This window comes from Anolis carolinensis, chromosome 2 (genome assembly GCF_035594765.1).
Source record: "Anolis carolinensis isolate JA03-04 chromosome 2, rAnoCar3.1.pri, whole genome shotgun sequence".
NCBI classification, from domain to species: domain Eukaryota; kingdom Metazoa; phylum Chordata; class Lepidosauria; order Squamata; family Dactyloidae; genus Anolis; species Anolis carolinensis.
The window spans coordinates 213,947,927-213,965,950 of NC_085842.1; the positions used below are offsets into that span (position 1 = coordinate 213,947,927).

At 37.3% G+C, this 18,024-nt stretch overlaps 1 protein-coding gene across 1 annotated transcript in view; it reads right to left on the minus strand.

Moving 5' to 3' along the window:
- tnks (tankyrase) overlaps nucleotides 1–18,024 on the minus strand; it is a 90,596-nt gene that overhangs the window by 65,409 nt on the left and 7,163 nt on the right. The window contains exons 2-3 of the mRNA XM_008116639.3: nucleotides 13,060–13,284; nucleotides 7,711–7,806 (exon numbers count right to left, since the gene is read on the minus strand). Coding sequence (XP_008114846.2) covers nucleotides 7,711–7,806; nucleotides 13,060–13,284 — 321 coding nt within the window. The remainder of the gene's footprint in view (nucleotides 1–7,710; nucleotides 7,807–13,059; nucleotides 13,285–18,024) is intronic.

Consider the following 18,024-nt stretch of genomic DNA (forward strand, 5'->3'; position numbering starts at 1 on the left):
TCTATTTGTATGCCATTTGTTCCTGGTGATTTATCTCTTCAAATTGCTTTGAGTGTAGCTTCCCCATCACTTTCGAAAACTGTACATTCATCTACAAATGGTTCTTCTTTCAACTAATCTGACACCCTTTTATCTCTTTTATATAGTTGTTTTGTAAAATGTTCCCATCATATTTTCATTTCTTCATGATCATGTAGTGTCTTCCTGTGCCTGTCATAAAGCATCCCCACTTTTGGTATACACTTTCCTTTGATTTCTCAGATCTTGCGGAGGTGTTATAAAAAATCAACACCCCCCTAATATATTTTATTACATTGCCCCATATTTGCAATACTGCAAATCAATGCAAGATCCATCAAACCCAAGGTTATCAGATATCATAATGAATAATGTGTGGTGCTTATGCGACTTTGGACTATATGCCTGCTTTGGAAAACAACATATTATTCTTCCAGTGGGTGAGGTGACTCCCTGTTGGGAGATTGATGGCCAGAAACCCTCAAGATTCATCAGGAACTTTATTTACCCACTTGATTGACTATCTGGTTTCCCAAGCTTCATCCTTTGTGAGGGTCTATTCCAAGCCTGCAAAGTCCATTAGTGCCAAGTACCCATTATTTCCAGCCCAGACGGTAGAACCTGCACCCCTTAGAGGCAGGCATGACAACAGACCTTTAATTTTAAAACCCCACTAATGCCAGCTGTTCTCTCTTCCCGCCATGAGTCTGTGACGTCAGGAGGGAGCCTCGGCCTATGAGAGGGGAGATTCTGGGAAACACAGTCCCTGACCAACCAGGAGAGGGAAGTTTGAATAGCTGTCAAATCGTATAAAATGTGGTACACTTTTCTGTAGGGGTTATGTCGGTTCTTTAAGCGGTTACCTCCATCTGGCTAGTTGAATAAACCTGTTTCTGCTGCCTTCACCTTGTACAGCTCCTTGATTCTGACTTCAAAGTAGAGGTGCATGCTGGGCACTTATTCTCACCCGCCAGTTCGGGCAGCTAGCTGTTTTCGGTAAAAGAAGTCTCTTTTTCAACATTTTTGTTGAGGCTTTTTATTTTTCTGTATTGACTGTTACAGTAGTTCTTATTTGTCCCTGCCAACAAGTCATTGTACAGTTGTGTTCAGGGTTCATTTTCATTTCTTGAGTGAAAAATTGTAATGCGATTCAAATTGATCCTTTCTAGTCCACTTCAGCTCACTCATCCTAAGTATTGCAATGTTTATGTTTCATTTCTTATTTTACAGTGTCTAGCTTCCTCTGATTCATAATTCTCACAATCCATGTTTGTATAATATGTGCAGCTTCAGACATTCCTTTCACTTCAGCACTACTGAATGTCCTTTTGGCTTCTGTCTAGTCCCTTCATTATGCAATGGGCTTCTAATCTGGAAGTTTCACCTCCTGACACAGTCTCTTGTTTCATTTTCAATTGTTTCATGAAGGATTTTCAAGGAAGAAGGCTTTAGGATTGGTTTATCATTGCCTTATTCTACAAAGTACCAATAACTGTTAGCTGTAGCACCACTGCTGTGATTGCTGAGAGATCCTCTGTCAGTCAGTCTCTCTCTCTCTCTCTCTCTCTCTCTCTCTCTCTCTCTCTCTCTCTCACACACACACACACTCACACACACTCTTTTGCTGGTACCAAGTAGCTGTTTGTCATGTTTAGTCTGGCTCCCAACAAAAGCCTATCTGATAGGGAAGAATCTACCAGTGCAGTACTGCTACCATCAGCATACTTCTTGCCTCACAAAAGCATGCAATCCCACCACCATGGAAAGGTAGTATCATGGTGAGCTATACAATTATAGATTTAAATCATTATAAAGGGGGATTGCAAAACCTGCAAATCAAAAAGAATTAAAATTATAATTTGAGAAAAAAACTCAAGTTACATTTTCCTTTATAAGCAATCAATTCAAAAGAGATATATTTCCAAATTATATGTGACTGCTCATTTAATAAGACAATAAATTAATTCAGTTCACTCTAAAATGTTAAAGGTAAAGTAAAACAATTATTACCACCACTACTACTACTACACTGCAAAACACTCCTTGAGAAAACAGGTTCTAACAATATAAAAGACCCATCTTATTTGATAGAAGGCTCTCTGTGAAATGGCTATCCTTTCTAGACTTTGTCTGATCTTTTAGCATAATCCCTGGACCTGTTCATTCAATAACACAATTCAAATATAATTTCAACTAAAATACTCCATATCTAGTCTATTTGACCAGACCACTAAATCCTTCATTTTCAAATAACCCTCTTTTAACATACCCCATCTGACAAAAATCAAACATTTCTTCTACTCCTGGATGTAGCTTGACTCTCTTGAGACTTCTTCCAAATATGTCTTCCAAGCCTCAATTCTGGGCATTCTCTCTTGTCTTGTTTCCCTCTTCACCTTAGGGTTCTGTCACAGCTCTTAGATAACCCTCTTCTTATCCATCTGTACTCTACAATAATTTCCAACTGCCTAATATTTCTGACTAACTAACCAAGCATTACCATCAAGATTCAACTAATCCCTTTTCTTCCCAAGGTTCCTCACCCTCAATTACTCTACAGATCAAAGAAAATCACCATCAACTCCACTGATCAGATGTAAAACATTAGTTTTGATTCATATTGTAAAATTAGACTGATTTTCAGATGAAAAATCAGCTTTCTATTCCCCATTCGTCTAAAATCCTAGTTCTAAACTTGATAAAAGGTCAACTGCAAGGAAGTAAACAGCAAGAAAGTATTTCCTTTCACCTTCTTCAAACTTCATTTTTTCTCAGACCAAGTTTGATCTTGGAAGCTAAGTGGGATCAGTCCTGATTAGTGTTGGATGGGAGGCTGTCAACAAATATCAGGTGCAGTAGTCTATATTTCAAGAGGGAGGAACTGGAAAAACCACTTCTGAATATTCTTTGCCTATGGAAACCCTATGAAGTGACATGAAGATACATACACACAAAGTAATTAATTTGACTTCCTTGTTCTTGCTTTGTCCTCCCTGTCTCCCTTCTGGCACTGCACTCTGATACTTTTTAATCTGAATCAGTAGTAAGTATTTGTTTCCAAATGAAACTTGTAGAGCACCATATATAACAACTTTTCCACATAAGGAATTGTATGGAATAGGGCAGACACTAACAATAGGCACCCGACAAAGACAGTCAGTAAGAATAATGTAAAGGATAAGTGACACTGAAAGGAGGACAAGGATGCAAAAAAGTATGTAGTAAGGAGCAAAGTTAGAAGTGTCCTTTTCATTCTGTACTGTAGAAATGAATCAGACACTTGAAAATTAAACCAAGAAGAAATTGCACATATGTGGTGGGGCTGTCAGAAAAGTCTGATGCCTTGCTCAAATTATGGATTCTAAAGTGGAATCTTAGTAACCATTTCTTTACCAGACAGAAAAATTAATTTTAAGCAGCTGATAATAAATTTAAAACCTTCAAGGAATCTCTTTGTAAAGAACAAAGCTCAAATTCTATTTCAGGATTTCACAGGATGGAATCTCAGAAGGTGTAGTGGAATGATAGGCTCTAACTGCATAGTCTGAAAGGTAAGTAGGTTACGGCTATCAATTTTATGGCCAGCTTGTCAGTTCTGATGGGCCAATGCTGAACATACAATGTGTCATTCTTGAGGATCCAAAGAGCCAATATTAATATTCACAATGCCTCAAAAACAACAGCCCTTATAATGGTTGCCATTATTGGTTTTGTTTAAAAGAACCAAGCATAGACATTCCTGAGCTACTGGAAAATCTCAGATGTCAACATCCTGAGGAGACCGAACACAATGTTTCCATTACAGTTCTACATTACCAAAAAGCCTGCTGCAGACAAAGACATCTACCTTTAGAAAAACCAAATTTATAGAAACAAAATATTTAGCAAGCTTTAAGCATAAAGATTATTTTATGTAACTTCCACAAGAAATAATATTAACAGATATTCTTTTCAGGACAGTTGTATTCGAAGAATTCCTTTCTTCAAATGACACTAAATCTGCCATGTGAATAATAAGCTATTTTGAACCATATGGTAATACCTGTTCTCTGTAATTACTGCAAAGCAATTTGTGACCATGAAGCCAATCATAACACACTATTTACAAACTATGGTTTACAAAGTGCTTACATGACAACTCACAAAACTAAGAACCAAGAATGGACAGAAACAGGTTCTTCAGAATCTGAAAATACAATCCGATATATTTTTATTAAATTCAATTAAACTGAATCTATCCACCTCCTTCTGAGATGTTTCCTTTTAGTAACACAAATGTTTCTGAATGTAATTTTTAAGTTCATCAGTGAAAACATTCTGACAATATATACAAAACAGGACATACAAAGTTGTGGTAGCAGGCTGCCTTTCACATGGATACGAGCAAAAAGAAAGCAGCAACAACAAAATCCCTGCGCTTTGGGAGAATGCGGTAGTAAGAAAAACAGATTTTACCCATATATTAACACACACAAAATAACAATTAATCAAAGTTTCTTTAATTAAGCAAAAGTTCAATTTGGAATATATATACAAACTGGTTTGTGGAGGCAAAGTCACAATTTTGGGTGGAGCCGGTAGAAATTTACCAACTCCAGTTTTAAAATAAAAAAATTAAAAATATATATAATGAAAATAATATATAGTAAATATATAATTTATGCTTTTATTTATTACTTAAGTGAAGATACATATTTTATGCCCTATCAATCTATGTAGCTGGTTGTGCATGTGATGGTGATATAATACCTTGTACTACCAAATTACTACAATTACTAATCAATATACATTTGCCATTTAAGAAGGAATCAGAGTTAAATGGCAGAAAAATTGAGGAGTCAAAGATTTAGCGTCCCAACTTCACAGATCTGCATACAAGTCTTGCTACCATCCAGTTATACAAAAACACAATGGCAAACATATAGAGTCAATAATGTACCTACCTGAAAGAGTCCTGTCAAACCTTGTTTTAAAAAGAGATACTTTTACACATTCAGGGTGCCTGGGAGTGGAATTTCAACATGGTGTTGGTTCCCGCAGGCTATTCTAGGCCCAGAAGAGGATTTTTTGCTTAACCTGCAGCCTACTCCTATTTTAAATAATGCCACATGACTGGCTGTCCTTTTAATATTAACACAAGCATCTACATTTTGTGTCAGCTGTGATGGGATATAATACATTTTTTCCAAGCAAGGCCTTCTGTTTTTCCCATTCAGATCGGGATGATTAACTAATTCCCAAGACCTAAGCATCATCAATCCATACAGCTTCCATATTGTCAGGATTCAGTTTCTTTTAACTTCAGCTTTTCAAAAGGTGTCGTACCCAATACATTGCTAGTTGGGGGCTGATGCGTTTGTGCTATGTCAATATAATAAAGACTGAAATTTAAAAGAGACATAATGGCATTGGATCTCTGATTAAGCACTCAGTCTTGAAAGAAACCAGTCTGTAAAGTTAAATTGGGAAATGCCTGAGGCAGAGAGATTTTCAAAGGCATGTAACTAACTCACAAAGAGAGAAGTGTTCTCATGTACTTTAATGAAACACACTTGGAAGAGCCTTGCTGGATCACCCCAAAGGCCTATCTAGTCCCACAGTGGCTAATTAGATGTCTAAGAGAAGCCCTTAGGAGGGGGCACGAAGTGCAATAAAGTTCTCCTCATATTTCATAGCAGCTGGTATTGAGAGACATCTGCCTTCATATTGGAGGCTATAGATAGTCACCCTGGCTAGCAACCACTTGAAGTTTTATAATCCGTGAGCTAGCCTAATCTGGTTTTAAAGTTATTCATGTTGTTGACCATCATTGCATTCCAGAGGTACTGTGTGGAAAAATGTTTCTTTTTATCTGTCCTCAATCTTGAACTATTTTGAAGGAACTGAGATGCAGCCTATGCTGGATAGGATTGCAGCTTGGGTGCATCCTTGGACTCAGCACTGAATCTTAAGGTTTACATCTTGGCGGGTTAGAGTTAAAGCTTTTTCACCAACTATACTGTACTGGTTATTTGAGATGTGAATCTGGCCACTGTCAATACACTTTATGAGGGAAGCTGTTTTTGGAAACTGTTCAGAACCTGCAACGGGTCCAAATTGTGGCAAGGAAGGCTGCTGACTAGGACTGTAACAGGAAATGTGTAACACCCTTGATGTATCAGCTTCACTGGTTCTCAATTCATTTCCAGGCATCCAGATCCTATCTCCCTCATATGAGCTTACCTGAGGTTTGAGATCCTCAGGAGGGGCCTGTCTCAGGCAGATTTAGAGAGGACATGGGAGATTAGCCTTTTTGGTACCTGTGCTCAGCATATAGAAATTCTTCCTACAAGCAACTTGGTTGTCTCTTCCACCAATTTCTGGCATTGATCATATGCCTTTTTTGTTTATCCAGGCCTTTGGTTTTTAACTGATTGTTGTGTTTTTATCATGATAACTTTAAATGATTTTTAAAAGCTTTAAATAAATGTTTTTAATATGATTATTTGTTGTGGTTCGTTTTTAAATTATCAATGGTTATACCTTTTAAGTTTTAATTTATACCATGAGCTGAACTGGAAGAAAGATGTATTATAAATTCAATGAATAAATAGCTTCATTGGATTACCCAATATTTTAATATTATGAGAGATGGCAAAGCCCCCTAACAAGTCCCCAAAGTAATAATCTTCTCCCATAAAGAGCATTTCTAGACCACTGATTGTTTGTAATTGTTATTTTCTGTACCCTTCTCCTGCTCTAGAATGTGAGGTTCTATAAATAGAAAAATGATTTGTCAATCAATTCATCCTATATCATCTCTAGGCCTGTCTCTCTAGGATGCATCTCTAGAACTGCACATATCTCTCAACTCAAACAAGAAAAAAGATAATCTGGGATTCATTTATTATAAAAGCCAATTTTTACTGAGGAGTTCCAGGAAACTACTATATCTTTCTTTCATGTATGAAAGACAGTATCCCATTCTGTAAGTCTTGAGTACGTTTGCAAGTGAGTAAATGAAGTAAAGTAAATCATCAATTTCTTTTCTCATGCAATAAAAACCTCTTGAGAATAATAGTGACATCAAAAACAGACACCAAGGTTTATGTTTCATGCATTATAGATTATCACAGGTTTTAGTTTTAGTAAATTATTTTTTGCAAATTATTCATTGTCTATTTCATTTATATTACAAATAATGATATAGGCTTTAGGTTTCATGCAACAGATACCTTTTCCTCAGACCATCAAAAGATAAATTGTGTCATGCAATCTTTAGCCATGTTACCTATATCTGTATATTTTAAATTATGTGGTCATACTTTTAACGTAAGTCGCTTGAGTCTCCTGCGCGAGAGATAGAGGGGTATAAATATAGTAATGATAATACATATTCTGTAGGACTAGAAATGATCAACTGCATTGAAGAACTATAAAGGGTTAAATGTTTTTTTATAAAATTAACATAATGCAAAGATCCAGAAAGAGCATACTGCATCTTTTCCAAAGCGAAACATAGATGCATATGTATGCAATTCAGGCAGGAATATTAAACTGCAAAGTAGTACCAGAATGCTATGCAATTCCTTAAAATATGCAGCTCATTTACACAATACACCATGTTGTGTATCTAGGTTTTTTTAACTAAATAGATAAGTTTAAGAGATTGGTAAGACATGCTGAAGTAACCATAACCCGGGTACTTCTCACCTGTAAGTACAGCTTTTGCCGAGGGATCTGCAAGATCCAATGCTGATTTTCCATCTGTGTTTCGAATATTTGGATCAGCTCCATGTTGCAGCAGTACTGTGAAAGAAAAAGGAACAGCTCTCAAATCTCTGGCACACAGAGTATGTATACTTGCCACAAATACACACAACCACGTTTTAAACAAAAGTAATCTACTGCTACTCTTTAATAAAGGTTATACTCCAAAAAGCTGCTTTTATTCAAGAGAATTTTTCAGCCATTATCATATCTCTCCACATGGACAGCTGTCCCCTGCCCCGATCCAGTACAGACCAGTCTCATAAACAGATTTCTAGCATTAAAATCTTATCGGCATGCTTACAGATTTGGCAATTTGACACATCCAAAACCTCATCCTGGTTTCCCTATTTAGATGAATATATCATATAATTCCCTTTATATTCAACACTATTTTGCTATTAGACAAAGATGAAATTAGCGAGGTCTACTCAAAGATGTGAAAGAGTAAAACAAATCAATTAACCAAGGAAGTTGGTCAGGACATTTTATGGCCAGCAGGCAACACTTTCATACACACACCCAAACGTAAGTGTCATATAGCCATTTTACAAACATATTTGTCAGTAGAAAGTTAACAAGCAACACAGTATTTCTAAATAATATTCAGATTATAATATCTGTGCTGCTGTTACCACAAACAGTAACATTAAAGCAACTAAAGATGCATCTATGCTGTAGCATTAATGCAGTTTGACACCACTTTGACTACTCTGGCTCAATGTTATGGAATCCTGGGAGTTCTAGTTTGGTGAGGCACCAGTACTATTTGTCAGTGAAAACTAAAGATTGTGTAAAACTATAACTCCCAGGATTCCATAGCATTGTGCCAGAGCAGTTAAAATAGTGTACTGAATTGCATTAATTCTTCAATATAGATACATTAAAAGAACAGGAAGTTCCTGCTGATTATGGATTTATTTCATACTAGCTTTGCCTGGCCACGCATTGCTGTGGCTTATGGGAATCATTTGTTGGCCAGGTGGAATAGCAGTGAATAGCCTTGCAGCCTCAAAGCCTGGCTGTTTTCTGGAGTAGCTGGAGTAGCACCCTCAATCAAAGAGCTGCTGTGAAGCCTGGCTACTTCCTTAGTAGGAGAATCCTTGTTTGGCCAGCTTGAACTGCACTGAATAGTCTTGCAGCTTAAAAGCCTGGCTGCTTTCTACATAGGGCATCCTTGCTAGGCCAGGTTGAATGGGATGGAGTAGCTTCATGGCCTCAGAGCTTGGGGTTTTTTTTTATCTAGGGGAAATCTTGGAATAGCACTGAATAGCCTTGCTGCTTGCAAGCCTGGCTGCTTTCTACCTTGCGGAATCCTTGGTTGGCCAGTTTGAATAGCAATTAATAGTCTCAGTGTGGCAGGTATGAATGCTGCAATTAGCCACCTTGATTAGCATTTAATGGCCTTTCAGCTTCAAAGTATGTTTGCTCCCTGCCTGGGAGAATCCTTTGTTGGGAAGTGTTAGCTGGCCCTGATTGTTTCCTTTCTGGAATTCCCAATTTCCCTGCTTTCAGAGTGTTGCTCTTTATTTACTGTCCTAGTTTTAGAGATTATATTGTTCTGTATTATTATACCACAGTAATTATTTCATATTACAGTAGAGCCTCACTTATCCAACATTTTCTTATCCAATGTTCTGGATTATCCAATGCAGTCGGCCTTTTAGTAGTCAATACTTTTGTAGTCAATGTTTTCAATACATTGTGATGTTTTAGTACTAAATTTGTAAATACAGTAATTACTACATAGCATCACTGCGCATTGAACTACTTTTTCTGTCAAATGTGTTGTATAGCATGTTGTTTTGGTGCTTAATTTGTAAAATCGTAATGTAATTTGACGTTTAATAGACTTTTCCTTAATCCCTTATTATCCAACATATTCGCTTATCCAACGTTCTGCCGGGGTGTTTATGTTGGATAAGTGAGACTCTACTGTATATTTATAATTTATATTATCTGCTTGGAACTAGATTATATGAGGCTCCTTCTACACAGCTGTATAAAATGCACACTGAAGTGGATTATATGGCAGTGTGGACTCAAGATAAATCAGTTCAAAGCAGATAATATAAGATTATAAATGGGTAATATAGCTGTGTGGAAGGGCCTTGAGTCTACACTGACATATAATCCAAATCAGATAATCTGTATTTTATAGGCAGTGTGGAAGAGGCCTGATTGAAGTGGCCCTGGGCGCCATTAAATGGCTGAGTGGGTTGCTAGGAGACAAAGTGGGCGGAGCTTAGCCTTCTAACTGGCAGCAATGGGGGGAAAAAAACAATTATTCCTTTCCCTCTAATTAGGACTTTATTTTTCTTTTCTTTTTTAATGTCTAAACACAGCGGGAATGACCATGTCTTTTGTGGCCAAGTTTCGTGGGTTTTGGGTGTGTAGTTTCGCTGTTTACTTTAAGTTAGAAATGGTCAGAACATTTATATATATATATATAGATAGATATGCTATCACCCTTCTAGAAAAAAACCGCATGCTATCTAATTCTCAGAATTCAAACTGCAGTGTGTCATGCAGAGCATTATGCAGTATTTTAGTCTAGAAAGCAGTTACATACAGCTAAACTAGAATCTACAGCTACTTCTCTTTCTTTCTGAAAACCCCATAAAGTGAAATTCATTCTCCTTCTCTCACCTTCTTCATTTTTAGAGTGAAGAAATAAATCTAACAAAAAACTACAAGAATATGGGGACGAGAGAGAGGGCCTTCCCGGCTGTGGCCCCTCGGGAGATTAGGTTGGCGCCCTCCCTACCATCCTTTAAGAAACAATTGAAAACCTGGATGTTTGGGCTGGCCTTTGGAGAGACAGCCATTGGATGACCAGTCTCATTATAATTCTATTCTGAATGCTATTAGGTTCCTTTCATCGGGGTATTTTAATCTAATGATTTTATCTTATATTGCTGCTATAGTCCTCCCCCCACCTTTGAAGTTGACTGAATGGCATTGGTGGTTGTTTGATATTATTACTGTTGTATAAACCTTTGTTTTAACTTCTGTTTTATTATCTTCTTGTGTTTTAAACTGTGTATATTGTTGGTGTATTTGCGCTGTTACTTTTGTAACATTGTGAGCCGCCCCGAGTCCCCACGGGGAGATGGTGGCAGGGTATAAATAAAGTGTTGTTGTTGTTGTTGTTGTTGTTATTATTATTATTATTATTATTATTATTATTATTATTATTATTATTATTATTATGGGAACATAAAACAAACAAGGAACAAAGTTGACTAGATTTTCTACAATTTCATAACAACATTAAATTGAGAAGACAATAAAGAATGCAGAGATTCTCCTGGCCTGCCCTTGTCATACAAAAGCATCCTGAGTTGGTTACCTCCATCTTGCACAATACTTTTTAAGAACGTTTTATTACATAGATCACCTATTAAAATGTAATAACGTGCTTAAAAGCAAGTCAATTAAAAATGGCTAATTGGCAAGACAGTTTTTATAACCACATAATCTTGTCTACTTACACAACAGAACTGAATTTATTTTAATCCAATAATAAAGCTGCCATTACTAGTTATGGAAATCTACCCTATTTCACCAATTATAGCATCATCAAGTTGGAAGAAACCACATGGGCCATCTACTGCAGGAAAAGCACAAAGCACCCCTGACAGATGGCTATCCAGCCTTTGTTTAAAAGCTTCCAAGGAAGGCACTTCCATCACACTTTGAGGCAGAGAGTTCCACTGCTGAACAGATCTTACAGTCAGTAATTCTTCCTAATGTTCCGGTGTACTCTAGAATGCCATCAATTGTAAGATGCACACTAGTTTCAGTACCAGCAGAAAAGAAGCTTATTTATGAGGGCTGAATGAAAAGTAATGCCTCCACCTTTGTAACTCCTCAACAGATGGCAATACTGGTATGTGGCAGGTACTGGCTTGTTCAGTAGACTCTCCTCTACAGTTCCATTTGGCGGAAAGCCTTAGCATTGAATGGTTGTGTTGTTAAAGTGCGAAGTATGAAACCCTGCACAGATGGTCAGTCAATGCGACTTAAGCAACGTATACTCATTGAATTCTTGATAGCAGAATGTGTCACCCCAAAGGAGATTCATCAGAAAATGCAAGCTGTTTATGGTGATTGTGTTGATGTGAGTACTGTGCGTCGTTGGGCGAGTAAGTTTAAAGATGTGTAGGTGGGAACATCTGACTTGTGTCACTGTTCCTCACCTTATATGTTTTAGCACTTTAATGGAACTGTTCCCTTGTTCTTTCCCTACTTGCCCTAATTTTACCTATGGATCTTTTGGAGCTCTTACACTAGTCACCCTCTGCTGTATGTAGCAATCAACGCTCAGGCTTTTAAAGTATCTGTTATGTTATGTTGTTTATACCTTTGTTATATTGCTTTAAATTACTGTTTTAATTACTGTTGTATGTAATGCTATGTTGTTGTTTTTGGGCTAGTCCTTGTGTAGGCCGCCTGAGTCCCTTCGGGGAGATGGAAGCGGGATACAAGAATAAAGTTATTATTGGACGTCCTGTGACATCAACCACCAAGTTTCACAAGCAAAAGGTTGACAGATTGATTCAGGACAATCGTCGTATCACTCAGAGAGAAATTTCAAGCACAATCGGCATTTCACAAGAACATGTGGGTCACATTATTGCTTTGCTTGGCTATCAGAAGATCTGTGCACAATGGGTACTGTGAGACACTGGTTGCGGAAACAGAGTGTCGACTTCTTCCGTGACGGCTTTAGAAAACTTGTTCATCGTTGGCATAAATGTATCCAATTGTCTGGTGATTATGTGGAAAAGTGAATAGTGGTAGTTAAAGAGTACATTCTAAGGATTATTTCTGCGTTTGATTTATTAAAATATTCCCATCCAAACCCAAGTAACGAAGGTGGAGGCATTACTTTTCATTCAACCCTCGTATATACAGTATGTGAAAAAAACACACACAATTCTCAGATGTACCCCATTTTTAGTGATGTTTGGGGGGAGACGAGTGTGTCTTAAGAGTTGAAAAAATACAATATCATCCTTTGTTTCAGTTTAAAGGCCAAAGAACTCTTTATGTTTGAAAAAACCTTACTGTTAATTAAATTTTAATCAAAAAGGCAGATGTCAAACTAAGATTGGAATTCCAATTTTAAAACTAGAGAGCACATAAAGTAATATTAAAATATTTGTATAGGTTTCTTAGTGGTGTAACTAAATGTGCATTTACTTTTTCATTTATTTTTATTATTTCACCATTATGCGTTCCATAAACACATAACATTTTAAAATACTTGAATAAAGGCACACTTACCAATGCAAACATCTATCTTGCCCTTGATAGCAGCTTCATGCAAAGGAGTATAGTTCCAGTTGTCTCTGGCATTTGGATCTGCACCTTGACACAGCAGGAGGCTGACTACTTCAGCATGGCCAAAGGAACAGGCATTATGAAGAGGAATCAGTCCACCGTCATCACGAGCATGGACATTGGCTCCTGTCTGCAGTAAGTGTTCCACTACGTCCTTTCTTCCAAAACCTGCAAAAATAAGCCATTAAAGTATAAAACAAAATACCCAACTACTGGGACAAAGTACTAGTCACACATTTGCTGCAGTATCCAATACACAGGAATGCAGAAAACTAGCAGAAAAAGACAACTTCATTAAAAGATGTCATATTGCTAGTGTCCTACTGGTAATTAAAGCTCTTTTGTACTAATCCATGCACTGTGAGGACCAAACTACATATTGCAGTTAAAAGTGTATTTGCAATTATGGGTTGTTGTTGTTTTTTTTAAGAGACCCATGGGGCGCCACAATCTGCATCCAGAAGGCTTGTTTTCAAGCCTTTCCTTCTTGCCACAATCTCAATCCCATGAAGCTATTATATTTTTCCTCCAAGATTGGGACAAGTAGAATGAATTAAATCCATGGCTACTTTTTAAAACACAGAGATCCAAACGCAAAAATGCATGAAAGGCACTAGGAAACTGCTTTATGCTTTGTTTGTTTTTTTGTTTTTGTTTATATTTAGATTTGGCCACAACTAAAGCTTTTGAAGTTCAGTTCTAGTCCATGATAATAAAGCCTCAGTAACTATATTGGCAGAGAACCAGCATGATGTGATGGTTTCAGCCTTCAACTAAGGCTTGAATGAAGACCAGGTTTGAAATCCACACTCAGCCATCAGACCCAGTGCGTGATCTTGGGCAAATCATATTCTCTCAACCTCAGAGAAAGGCAATAGCAAACCCATGACACTCAAATGCAATACTTCTATGCTACTAGGATTTCCTTTCAACTGACAGGTCTAATACAGAGATCAAAATATATTTTCATTCACAAAAGTCGTATGTTAGATTTTCTCGTATTCAATTTGAATTAGATTTTTTGTTGCTTAAGAATTTGTAAAACTAACAAACAAAAGAATCAGGAATCAAAATATATGTAAACATCATGATTTCTCAGAAATAATGCACAGTGACACAAAATAAACAGCAGAGTAAACAGTAGGTTTTCTTTTGAATTTATGCTATGCCTTTCAAAACAAAAGGTCATTCCAATTTAAAACAAAACAAAACAAAACATGGAATTGCTGGACACTAAATTATCTCCTGGGTGTTTTACAAAAAAAGCTTTTAAAATACCAAGATCTATCTAGATATGCAGAGTATCTCTTAGAATTATTAACATTGTCACTTCCCAACAACTCTTTATTTTTTTACAAAATTGAACAAAACCATGAAATGAACTCAGAATGTGCTTCCATTTTACTATGTCTGAGGATATTAAATTATGAACTTTTTATCATGTCAATTTTTCTGTAAAGTATCACTGCTGATAGCAACAGAAATAACTGGGGGTAGGGGGAAGGAGGTGCTGATGCGTTCATTTACTGAAAAATGAAAATGTCACTCCAATTACTCGCTATGAGATTCATAGAATCATAGAATCATAGAATAGTAGAGTTGGAAGAGACCTCATGGGCCATCCAGTCCAACCCCCTGCTAAGAAGCAGGAAATCGCATTCAAAGCACCCCCGACAGATGGCCATCCAGCCTCTGCTTAAAAGCCTCAAAAGAAGGAGCCTCCACCACGGCCCGGGGGAGAGAGTTCCACTGTCGAACAGCCCTCACAGTTCTTCCTGATGTTCAAGTGGAATCTCCTTTCCTGTAGTTTGAAGCCATTGTTCCGTGTCCTAGTCTGCAGGGCAGCCGAAAACAAGCTTGCTCCCTCCTCCCTATGACTTCCCTTCACGTATTTGTACATGGCTATCATGTCTCCTCTCAGCCTTCTCTTCTGTAGGCTAAACATGCCCAGCTCTTTAAGCCGCTCCTCATAGGGCTTGTTCTCCAGACCCTTAATCATTTTAGTCGCCCTCCTCTGGACACTTTCCAGCTTGTCAACATCTCTCTTCAACTGCGGTGCCCAAAATTGGACACAGTATTCCAGGTGTGGTCTGACCTGGAATACTGTGTCCAATTTTGGGCACCGCAGTTGAATATTCTAAATATTTCCTAACATTTTTACCATTCTGCATATCTTATTACTAAAATGTTAATTTGAAACTCAAAATAACAGTTTACAACATCTATGTTTGTAAGGATACTGCTGTATAACTGCTTTAGTTAATTTTCTTTGAATTAACTTAGGAAATAACATATCCATTGTCTCAAGTCAAATTTTTGACGTAGTTTCAATATGTTAGCAATGAATTAGTGATTCACGTAAATCTTCCTTTAGGTCCTGATCACAGCAGACCCAGTGAATCAATCAGAATTTAGTAAATCAGTATTTATGTAAATTCCATTGATTCAATGTGTCTACTGTAAAAGAGACTAAAAACTGGATTTTGAACGTTACTAATTAAACTATTTTTAAATATTACATAAATGTTTGAGACTTGCTGTTGCAGCATTACTAGCTGACAGCCGTCTTTTAAAAATAAATATATCCTGATGCAGCAGCTCTCATGGACATCTAGAGTCTTTACATAGAACCCTGAGGGAACAGAGAAAACAACAGACTCTGAAAACATTAGAGAGCAAGAAGTGGTGAGTATGGAGAGGACAAAAGTTAGATTGCTTGCTCATTTTAAAAAGGGTTTTTCAAACTTCCCTTTTTGTAAGTTTTTAAAACTTTGGTAAACAATACACATACACTAACCTTAAAAACCATAGCAGATAATACTTCCACAGCAACGGGGCAGTCAATCCATTCTAAATTTCATTTGAACTTTAAAGAAACTTTCTAATATGCTAAACCTATTTGGGGGTGGAAACAGGGAGAGTTACTTCCCAGAGATAGTTTGCACTAGTCCTTCCCCCAAAACATTGGGGCTCTCACCCAAGATTTCTATCATCACTGCCAAAATTCAGTATGCATGCATCTTTTCTTACTAATATGGCAAGAAGCTCCCTCCTATATAACAGAACTCTGCAAAGTGACACAAGTAGAAATGGGATCAGTCAAAGGAGCCCCCGGTGGGGCAATGGGTTAAATCCTTGGGTCAACAGGACTACCTGACCGATATGTCAGCGGCTTGAATCTGTTGGGTAAGATCCCTCTGTCAGCTCCAGCTTCATGGGGGACATGAGAGAAGCCTCCCACAAGGATGAGAAAACATCAAATATCCGAGCGTCCCCTGGGCAACGTCCTTGCAGACGGCCAATTCTCTCACACTAGAATCGACTTGCAATTTCTCAAGTCGCTCCTGACACAAAAAAAGTCAAAGGATGTTATAGACACTTGGAATAATTCATCTCCTTCTCAGAAATACATTGATATAGGTTGAGTATCCTTTATCCAAAACGTTCAAGACCAGAAGTGTTCTGTATTCTAGACTTTTTTGGATTTTGCAATATCTGTATATTATACGTAATCCTGGAGATGGGACGCAAATCTAAAAATCATATAGCAACAATAAGGTATACAGCTAATTTCATGAATGGGGCTGCACTATATCTGTTTCAAATGGTGAGTACTGCTGATGTAGACAAGTTACTGGGGCAAATTTTCTCAATCCCTCCCTACTCTTGGCAGGTCGGCCTGGGAGTAAATGCAATCTGATCTCAAATACAATACAATATTTCAGGGAGGGGAACCTTCTATCATGTTTAAAAGAAGCAGTAGTTAGACCACTGATGAAGAAATCCTCCCTGGATCTGCTGGATCTTAATAATTACAGACCAGATCTTCTTTTTGGGGCAAGATGATTGAGAAGGCAGTTGTCTTCTAACTCCAGATAGTCTTGGATGACGCACACATCACTGACCCATTTCAAACCTGTTTCAAAGCAGGATATGGTGGTGAGACCACTATGATCGCCTTAGTGGGTGATCTCTGTCTTAACACTGAGAGAGTGTGTGACCCTGTTGTTTGTCTCAGTGTCATTCAATACCATTGAACAGGGGTCCCCAAACTAAGGCCCGGGGGCCGGATGCGGCCCTCCAGGCTCATTTACCTGGCCCCCGCCCTCAGTTTTATAATATAATATTTTTATATCAGTTTTAATAATATAATATATTGTATATACATATACTATTGAGAAAAATATTATAATGTTATACACTATAATACTAATAATAATACCATATAATAATATTAATTATATGTTATATATTACATATACAGTAATATTACAGTATAGTGGTATAGTTCAATATAGTAATGTATAATGCTAATATTGTGCTATGCTAATAATATAATATATTGTATGTACATACAGCTGCTCCGAGTCCCCCTTCGGGGTAAGAAGAGTGGGATATAAATGTAGTAAATAAAGGTTGTAAATAAATAGATAATTAATTTTAGACTTAGGCTAAAGTCTGAAATGACTTGAAGGCACACAACAACAAGAATCATAATTAACTTGACTATCTCATTGGCTAGTAGCAGGTCCACACTTTCCATTGAAATCCTGATAGGTTTATGTTGGTTAAAATTGTTTTCATTTTTAAATATTGCATTATTCTTTAATTGTTATTGTTGTATTGCACTACAAATAACACATATGCATTGTACATAGGAATTTGTTCGTATTTTTTTTCAAATGATAATTCGGCCCCTCAACAGTCTGAAAGATTGTGGACCGGCCCTCTGCTTTAAAAGTTTGAGGACCCCTGCCATTGAACATTGTATCCTTCTTGAACTCCTGGGGGGAGGGGAATCACAGGCAATGAGTAGCAGTGGTTGTAGTCGTATCTCTCAGGCAGGTTCCAGATGTTGGTGCTTGAGAATAGCAACTAATAAAAAAGAAGCTATTGTATGGTATCCCA